Source organism: Rhamphochromis sp. 'chilingali' (assembly GCF_963969265.1).
Source record: "Rhamphochromis sp. 'chilingali' genome assembly, chromosome: 16".
In the NCBI taxonomy this organism is placed as follows: Eukaryota; Metazoa; Chordata; class Actinopteri; order Cichliformes; family Cichlidae; genus Rhamphochromis; species Rhamphochromis sp. 'chilingali'.
In genome coordinates, this window is record NC_137943.1 from 35,277,438 (window position 1) to 35,286,977 (window position 9,540).

Sequence of the window (9,540 nt, forward strand, 5' to 3'; positions counted from 1 at the left end):
CTTTGTGTATGTATGTGTAATGTGTATATAGACACGTGTGTGTGTGTGTGTGTGTGTGTGTGTGTGTGTGTGTGTGTGTGTGTGTGTGTGTGTGTGTGTGTGTGTGTGTGTGTGTGTGTGTGTGTGTGCTGTGCTTGAGAGCCACCATCTACCGGAACCAAATTCCCTGTATGTGTCTGCACATATACTTGGCCAATAAACACGATTCTGATTCTGATTCTGTACAGTACTCTGTTTTGGGTAACTCTTGTCCATGATGTAAATAATACATTGTGTTTGTTTCTGTTCTGTGTGCTGTTTGTTTGTAAATGTGTTTGGTTCGGGGGGGGGGGGGGGGTTCTCCTGCTGTTACAACCAAACAATTAAAAGATTATTCTATTCTATTCGTTTTAGTGGTCTGTGATTGACAACCAGGAGTCATTGTGATTGATGTGAATGATCATTTTCTTAGACAATAGTTTCAGATTTTTATTTTAATGAGGTTTCATTTCAGTGAAGTTTGTGGTGTACTCTTTTTTTATCTGACCCAAACACGCGCCAATGAGAGGGACAAAATCCTCTGACTCTGCTTCCAACAGGAAGTGACTGCTAGTCGTTGCTATAGCAACATGTAAACACTGCTTTTGCGTGGAAACCAGTTAATGCAGTTCGCTCCAGGTTGACACATAATGTCGTTAAATACAGAAAAGCGCAACGCGCCCGGTCTTCAAACCTGACGTTTGAAAGGCTTTTGTATCATTTTCAATCATAACAGGAGCTGTAGTTTAGTTCAGTCACTGAAATCTGTCATGTCGGCGCAAAGAGGAAACCAAGAGCAGAAAGAAACAAACACAGAGCCAGGCGGAGACACCGCGGAGGAGGACGGCGGGGAGCCGGGAGGAGAGGAGGTGAGGTCCGGCAGCTCGGCTTCAGGTGAGTCCAGGTGGGCTGGAGCTCCTGACAGTGTTCGGATAAATACTCAGGAATAAAGAGAATGTGACCTTTTTCACAGCAGCAGAGACTCGTGTGGCGCAACTCACATCAAAGGTTTTATTACACTGGAGGGGAGAAATACTGAAATGCTGTTTGTCTGGATTGTGACTGAGCACGGCCAGACTCGATAGCACCTCTGTGTCTCTGTGTGTGGTTGCAGTCAAGGTGGTGCTGGTGCCGGAGGGCCACGTGATGACGGTGGCGTTTGCTATCGAGCTCAGCATTCACGAGCTGAAGCGTCACCTCGCCTCAGAGCTCCGAGTCCCAGCAGACGTGCTTCAGATCTCTCTGGACGGTTCGTTTCTTTCTCCTGACCCAGTATGAACCTTCCAGATCCCTCAGGTCATCTGGATCCGGTCTTTTATCAGTTCCCAGAGTCAGAACCAGACACGGAGCAGCTGCATTCAGCTTTTATGCTCCTTATATCTGGAACAAACTCCCAGAAAGCCTCAGATCAGCTGAAACACTCAGTTTATTTAAATCCAGGTTGAAGACTCACCTGTTCTCAGCTGCATTTGAATAAAGCACCAAATCCACACTTTTAAGATTAAACTTCAAAACTTACATTTAACTACTGATTTTATCTTTTGCTTGTTTTAATCAATCTTAAATCACACTTTTTATTTGTTTTTGTTTTTAATGTCTCTGTGAAGCACTTTGAATCACCTTGTTGTTGAATTGTGCTCTATAAATAAACTTGCCTTACTTCCACAAGTTTTTCTACAGAGTCGCACTTTGAAGATGACGACTAGTGGACATAGGTGTCAGTTGTCTAGATAACCCTACAAAGTCTTTACTGTCCTGCCATATAACAGTCACTAGTATCCTGACTGGTAGTTGCTTCAGTTATTTGCCTTCAAGTTGAGAGGAGTGTTTTTTTCATTTCCTATGATGTTTGGTCACCAAGTCGCTGCGAGCTGCTGCCTGTGTGGATACAGATTAACGGGTCAGTGTGTTTTTAGGCAGAGCGGTGGAGGAACACAAGAGTCTGATGGAGCTCGGTGTCAGGCCTCACAGCTCCACCCGGATGGAAATGAGCTCCACTGACCCAAGCTTCCACCCACTCCGCCCTGTTCGCCCCCTAGAGCACGACAGCATGCCCGATGTTATCACCGTCCAAGTTGAAGCAGGTACGAATACACAAGCTGCTACCTGTCCGTATACACAAAGTGCTTCCATTAGACATGAAAGCACTAAGAAATCACGAGTTACATCTGATTTATATAAAACTACAAGACTCCATAGGAAATAACACTGTAAAGATAAGGATAAGAGAGAATCCTCATAATGTGACGTGCATTCATTTGAACCGACTTTTAGCTAAACAAGTTTGCCAGACCTGGTTTAATCCTGGTGCCAAGCTAAAGATTTCCATACAAAGATATGCCGTCTTTGAAAAACCTTCAGTCATTGTCTCTCAGATGGGGGGGTGCTTCAGGAGGTGGTGGTGGAGATTGAGCGCCCACGCCATCAGAAAGCCTTCCTCGGTGGCTACAGGCATCGGCTGACGGGGCTGGAGTACCATCACGCCGCAGTCCAGACGCTGCCCAAGAGGAGACCCGATAGAGGAGTGGCGGTCTTCAGCCGCGACACACAGGTACAGAAAACAGCTTCAAAAGCACCACAGTTTATATCAGAGTCAAAACTGGGACTAAATAAGTCTTTACATAAATAATGAAAAAGATCGGCACAGGACGCCCAGACTTCATGTTCAAATTAAACAATGTAATTCTAGAGATAAGCAGCGAGTGTAATGAGCTCCCTGGACCAACAGAGACAAACACCTCTGAGGATTACAGCGCTCAGCTGATGTGCTCATTTAAACATTCATCTACTTTTTTTGGTTAAAATCTCTTAAACTCTCCACACTCGAGGTTTTATATGGTCAGTGCTGCAGCTTTCTGTCAGTTTTACCTCACAGGGGATCTTTTCTTATTCCTTTCATTTATCCCATCACAGTCAATACTTACTTAATTTCAGTTTGAATTCAGTTTTAGTTACTACTCGAGTACTATTACACCCAATGTCAATGAGATTAACATTACAGTAATCTTATTATTTATTAAAAACCTTCCATTAACCACACTGAAACAAAACCCAGCCGAGTCAAACAAAACAAAGTCACGAGGTCTGTCTGCAGGCCGGAAGCTCCTCACACAACTTTCACATTTTTTGGTATTAACTTTGTCTACATGTTTAAAGATGTTGCTCTTAAAGCCAGTCAGCCCCTGATTTAGTTTGTTTTCTCTGTTTCAGACAGTAGAGCTGAAGTCTCAGGCTCAGCAGTGTCCAGTCAGTGCCTCCACCCAGATGACTGGCATCGGCTGCTACGTCTCCTGCATGAACGACAGGTTGGTGACTCCAGGGACATACACCACTGCTGATGAGCACCACGACCGGAGGCTGAGAGCTGTGAGTGTACACTGAGCGTGTGTGGTTGCAATGCAGTGTTTCTGAGTACCTGCTGTACCAAGTGTTTGGACACACCTGCTCTTTCATGCTGTTTCCAGCTCTGTAGAACAAAACTGAAGATATCAAAACTAGGAAATAACACATTTGAGCTTCATAGTGCGAGTGATGATTCAGTGTTGCCTTGGCTTCTGAATAGAAATGTGACCAGCAATGCTGCGCTGTTAGAGCTCAGCATGCTTTATGGTGGGAACACATGCTCAGATTTCTGAGGCTTCAGGCTGCTGGCCCTCTGTGTTACAGTGAAGTCTTGCTCTGCTTCTTCATCTCGGGGATTCACGGTGTTTGAACTTTCAGATTTTTGGTGTTTGAAATGGTTTCGATGTCTTCAGTCTCGTTCTGCATCACAGAAGATGAAGAGCAGTTTGTGTGTGTAGTTATCATATACGCAGTCAATTCAGTCCCACTAAATATAAAAAATACATTTAGTGGGACTAAGTATATGACCCGTCACACACCCAGGTGATCCGTCTGCAGACGTTTGCTCGGCGCTGGTTGGCCCAGCAGGCGGTGGACCACCTGCGGAAGGAGCGAGCCCGGCGGTTGGCCTGGCTGGAGATGCAGGAAAGGAGGAGGAACGAGGAGAAAGAGGAGCAGCTGAGAGACCGCCGAAACCGCTGGCTGAATCCGAAGAGGCAGGAGGACTTCAACCTGCTGTACCAAGCTCTGGAGAGTAGGCTTTAGGGGCAGGAGGAGTTCCCCGCTTTATGTCTGTGAATGCAGCAGAGCAGTTACGTATTTAACTTTGTGTGTCTCAGAGTGGAGGAACGAGGAGGAGCAGAGGATCAGCTCGTCCCTGCGAGGAGCTGAGAGGAAAGCAGCTCTCTGCGCGCTGCTGGACCAGGAGATGGATCTCATTGCTGCTATCGGACGCCATCACATCGCCGTTCACAGCGACAACTACGACAAAGCTGTCAGGAACTTCCTGGACAAGGTCAGAGGTCGCTCCACCTACTCTACTCCAGCTCTCAACCCAATTTCATAATTTATCTTTTATATGCAAATGAAAGTCATCATTAAACACAAAAAGAGAACCATGGTTAAGTGTGTAGTCACATCATCTTAATTTGATTTGGATTTTACGCACCTTCAGTTTGTTGCGGTGCTCGTTAGAAGATGTTTAATACAAGGTGGAGCCTGTTTCATTCTTATTCACGGCACTTCAGTCAGTGCAAGGCTGCTTGCTACACTTACAAGCACTCTCATCACATGCTTTCGTAGCACGATGTTCCAAAGAGATTCTAATGCTGTCAGTAATGTTTGGGTTTCTTATGGTGTTTCACACCAAATGTGACAATAAGCTTGTTGTTCGTTGTGAATCATCAATCGCAACCAGAATCTAAAAGTGTGCCGGAAGAATCTCAGCTTTCGTTACATAATGTAAAGCAAATTTTTGGCCACAGATCTAATATTTTATGCTGTACTGACATGTGTTATGAGGCATAGCTTCTAAGTTTGAAAACCTGATCTTGCATTCTTTCCGATGGCCAGCAGAGGGCGACTCCTCTGCTTGTAAAAAAAACCAGTTTAGTTCTGCAGGAGTTTAAAGAAATGACTCGTTTGGCTCACTTGATTAGGAAAGACTTTCCTGATCAGTCTTTATTTAACGTATCCTCGTTGGAATCGGAGAGACCTTGCACTCTTTCCTTAGTGACTGTCCAAGAGTGGAGGGTGTTCTGGGAATCCATCCTACCCGACAAACCATCCTACCCGACAAACCATCCTACCCGTTGTTTCTACACATGCGCACAACACGAAATTAAGTGGCGAACTGCCCTACCCTTGTGAATATGAGCTAGAAACATACTTTAACGGGTAAAATGAAGTGGCAAAGCGTCCTGGCTTTATGATTATGGGCTACAGCATACTCTGATGGGCAACGTGAAGTGGCAAACCGTCATACCTGCGTAAATTTGCTGGAATTACTCTGTGACAGCAGAAATGTGCATAAACTACTTACGGTAGGACGTTTTGCCAAAGTAGGATGGTTTGTGAAAATAGAGGGTCCCTTAGTTTCGAGTCAGATCCCCACCCACACGGTGATCACAGAAACACTCAACTTTAAAACAGGACTTGGGTGAGACCTTGGTGGCTACAGCCATCTTTTATATACAGTCTCTGGTTTCTCCGTAAACGCTGGGGTGACTGTGGGATGCTCAGAGCAAACTTCAGAGGAGCGTTCGGTCTCACAGGTACTGACACTGTGCTGTATCTGCTCCAGTCTGCGTCTCCTCATCAAAGGCGAGCAGCGGACGGTCGTCTGATTGAGATTGAAACTCAGAACACCATCAGAGCCCGAGAGCTGCGAGATCTGTACAACAGCATCAGCCTGACCACCGTCAGCCAGGAGCAGAGGCTCCACTTCCTCATGACACTGAAACACACTGTCAAGGTAAAACACACACAGTTCTTTCACAGCTAACAGTACTCTGATGTCGTCCTGTTATTATTTATATTATTTTGGGGCCTTTTGCCTTATTCAGTAACGTAGTCATGGGGAGGGGACAGGAAAGCAGGGACTCGCTGAGCACAAACAGGTCAGACTGAGACACAACATTTCAGCCTTGTAGCAGTTGGTCAGCTGCTCATGCTGTTACGTTTTTATCAAAGATAAGTGGAAGTGAATCGCGCACGGTTCATAGCATAAATGAGTCCTGAGGCTCAGTGGTTAGGACCACTGCCTGCACGGTGAGAGGTTACTGGGTTCATTCCTCTGGGAGCTTCAGTTTTTTCCCCTTTGAATGTTTCACTGTGTCACTCTGAATCTCATGAGTTTCACTTCTTGGTCAAAAGTGTTATTTTTAGAATAAAACAACCTTTTCATAACCAAAACATTGACTATTACAGAAGTGTACACATTCAACAGAAAACTATTTACTGTCACCAAAATCCCGGGGCGACCGTGGCTCAGGGGGTTGGGAAGCGTATCTGTAACCGGAAGGTCGCCAGTTCGATCCCCGGGCTCTCTGTCCTGGTCGCTGTGTCCTTGGGTAAGACACTTTCCCCTACCGCCTACTGGTGATGGTGCGATATGGCAGCCTCGCTTCTGTCAGTCTGCCCCAGGGCAGCTGTGGCTACAACTGTAGCTGCCTCCACCAGTGTGTGAATGCGAGAGTGGCGTTGTAAAGTGCTTTTGGGTGCCTTGAAAAGCCCTATATAAATCCAATCCATTATTATTATTAAAATGCCAAATATATGAAGCTCACGATATGAAGCTCAGACAAGTAGTGCCCTTCAGAATAAAAGTCTGTGCTTTGTGTTGCCTTGTTCATAATTTGACACATCAACTTTACTGACCTGGAGATACGTACGTACATCAAAATACTGTAAATATCTGTTTTACATGAGCAGTGCGGTTGCGCTGAAATTTTCTTTCTTCCATGCTCATTGGACAGGAGCAGGAGTGTGCGCTGACCCGGGACATCGTGGATTTGGTTGACAGGGAGGTAGACCTGATGACTCGAGGGGTCAAATCAGCCAAGTTGGAGGGCCTGAGGAAGAGGATCTGTACTCTGTTACTTCAGTACATCAAAACTCCAGCTTTCAACCCTGAGGTGGCCAAGCTGCTGAAGGTGAGCGACCATCCCTCCTCATCTCACGTGTTTGGCACAATCTCAAATATGATTTCATATGTAAAATTAAAAATCTGCCCCAGGTTCCCCAGAATCCTTCCCAGCTGAAGAATGACATGATACTCTGCCAATACTGTCATCGTTACCTGCGCCTCACGGACTTCATTATGTCGGCCAGCGGCAGTCCGAACCGCCAGTGCCGCCAGTGCGCCAGACTCAACAACATAGCCAGATCTCGCCATGACTTCACCTTTTACAAAAGCATCCTGATGAGGCTGAGAGCCGACGAGCAGAGGCTCAACGCAGAAGCTAAGATCCCCTTCCTGCTGAAGGTGAACTGCTTTCATTGTGTATAATGAACAGCTCCACTGATTTCACTCTTTTGTCTACAGAAGTCTGCCATCTTCATCGTTTCAGGTGCAAGACATGCAGTACTTGGTGGAAGCAGTGTGGGCGTCCCGGTCGGCCCTCAGCGCCAACATCGATCTCTACAACCTGGCGTTTGTTCGGTGGGATCGTCAGAAGGACTGGAGCCCCTGGAACTGCATTCTGCTGTCCAAAGAAGAGACCTCAGCTCACTTAGAGGTGGAGGACGTCCACACGGTCTGTACATGTCTGAACAATATCAATTTATCTTTTGTTGAGAGAAAGTCCGTATTAGGACAGCCCCTCTCAGCTTCCACTAGAAGGAACTCTGACTCTGTTTCACTTCTGAATCGACCTCCTTAATGCTAATCTCTGTGAACAGGTACCTGCATACCACGTCCAGTCCACCGCCTACATTTCACGCTTTGCCCGTCCAAAACGTGAAGTGTTCACGCATGCAGAAGTTACAGCAAGTTGCAGTAACAGCAACAGAGGGAGATATTTTATTTCCAGCCAACATGAAAATTTAAACAGACAGCAACACATTTACATGTAAATACATATTAGTCCCTAGCTTAATCGATTCTGACGATTTAGGACCTTGGAATGTACTTATTGGCACTTTTTGCTCATTACCGACTTCTTGGCTTTAAATATATTATATATTATCTCGCCCTGCTGGTAATGCAACTTCTGCATACGTGTCCATTTCATGTTTTGGAGAGGTAAAGTGTGAAATGGACACGATGGACGGCGTGCCTATTACACGTTTTGCGGTTTGACATGTATCCAGAGCCTGAAGCCATCAGACCAGAGCTGTTGACTCGTTCCGTTACGGATGGTTTTTGGCGCAGCACCTGCTCATGTTTCTGGCTCCAATGTTGTTCTTAGCTTTGTACAAAGCTTACATATTTACACTGTAATTGAAGGCACTCTGCGCATTTTCTAATACTTTCCGATGTACATTTGATTGTTTTACATTTTATTTGTTTTGGTGGCATTTTACATTGTTAAGCACTTTGTGCAGCAGGGACCCTTGATGAATTCTCTAAGCCTGTGTGTGTTTGTGTGTTCAGACATACGACACAACGTTAATCCACGAGATCGAACGCAAACACGCACAAGCTCGACGCCACTTCAGCCAGGTTCCCGTTATGTCCGAGCAGCTGGATACTCACCCTGCTGCTGTCCTTGGCAACCAACTTGTCTCCAAGCCCATTACCATGGCAATAATCAAGCATACCAGAGACACTCAGACCTCAGATCATTAACACTCTGTGCAGTTTTATTTCTTCTGCCTCATATTTCTTGTAACTTTCATTTGAAGTCTACAGTAAAGCTTATGTTGGTTCTGACTTTTGTACATTTATTTCTCTGATTTGACTTTTAAGGTAGAGGCTCATCTTAAAATGTCTCATACAAACATCTCAAGGATGTTTTGAGTTTGCCAAGATGTTCAGCTTTATGAAAAGTCATGTGCTTAACAAGCTTTTATATTCATAGCTTGATGTTTGGCCTGGTATGCAGGGTGAACTGTGGGGCCTTATTCAGTATCAGCGCAAGTTGCCATAAGAAGACATTCAGTTTCTAGATGATGATACTCACACTTACCAGTGACGGCAGAACAGAATCCCAGCAGAGACGGGATATAGGACAGACTGGTTTTAGATTTTAACAAATTAAAAACTGTTCACAGTTACAGATTGTGTGTCCAAATGCAGGTTAAAGCTCCATCATGCAAAGCAATCTTCTCTGGACCATTGTTTCAAATTTGAACTTTTTTTTGGCAACTGTGGATGTGTTATTAGACTAAAGGGGGGGGGCAACCCGCTCATTATCAGCGCAGAGTTCAAACACCTGCATCTCAGATAATGGTGGTGCCTCAGTGGAACCAGCAGCGTACTTGTAGAGTCCATGTGCTGAACTGGCCAGCCTGCAGTCCAGACGTTTTACTAGCTGAGAACATCTGGAGCCTCATAAAGCAAAAGAAACCATAAAGAATACTCGAGTATCGAGCAGCTACAATCATCCATCCTCCCCCAGGTCCAGGAGCAGAAACAGATGTTACACAAGCTGTCGCTGATTTGCGACCCCTGGACACTATCAACCTGTTATAAACAGCTAAATTCAAAGTGAATTTAAACAGCATTAACATCTTTAA

At 45.3% G+C, this 9,540-nt stretch overlaps 1 protein-coding gene across 2 annotated transcripts; it reads left to right on the forward strand.

The window, feature by feature from the left end:
• The first annotated feature begins 610 nt into the window (after positions 1-610).
• On the forward strand, positions 611-8,732 carry iqub (IQ motif and ubiquitin domain containing). 2 transcript variants are annotated; one of them, XM_080861615.1, is made up of 12 exons: positions 611-912; positions 1,133-1,267; positions 1,935-2,102; positions 2,394-2,569; positions 3,229-3,384; positions 3,904-4,114; positions 4,200-4,375; positions 5,663-5,833; positions 6,837-7,013; positions 7,097-7,345; positions 7,431-7,616; positions 8,456-8,731. In XM_080861615.1, the coding sequence occupies exons 1-12, from the start codon at positions 789-791 to the stop codon at positions 8,648-8,650; spliced, it is 2,124 nt and encodes a 707-aa protein (XP_080717741.1). In that variant the 5' UTR covers positions 611-788; the 3' UTR covers positions 8,651-8,731. The 2 variants fall into 2 exon arrangements, with proteins under 2 accessions (XP_080717741.1, XP_080717742.1); XM_080861616.1 differs by having other exon boundaries at positions 791-922; positions 8,456-8,732.
• The last annotated feature ends 808 nt before the right edge of the window (positions 8,733-9,540 follow it).

Coding starts and splice junctions, on each gene's coding strand:
- iqub (XM_080861615.1), top strand. CDS start 789: ATGTCGGCGCAAAGAGGAAACCAAGAGCAGAAAGAAACAAACACAGAG. Junction 913..1,132: donor GTCCGGCAGCTCGGCTTCAG/GTGAGTCCAGGT, acceptor GTGTGGTTGCAG/TCAAGGTGGTGCTGGTGCCG. Junction 4,376..5,662: donor TCAGGAACTTCCTGGACAAG/GTCAGAGGTCGC, acceptor TATCTGCTCCAG/TCTGCGTCTCCTCATCAAAG.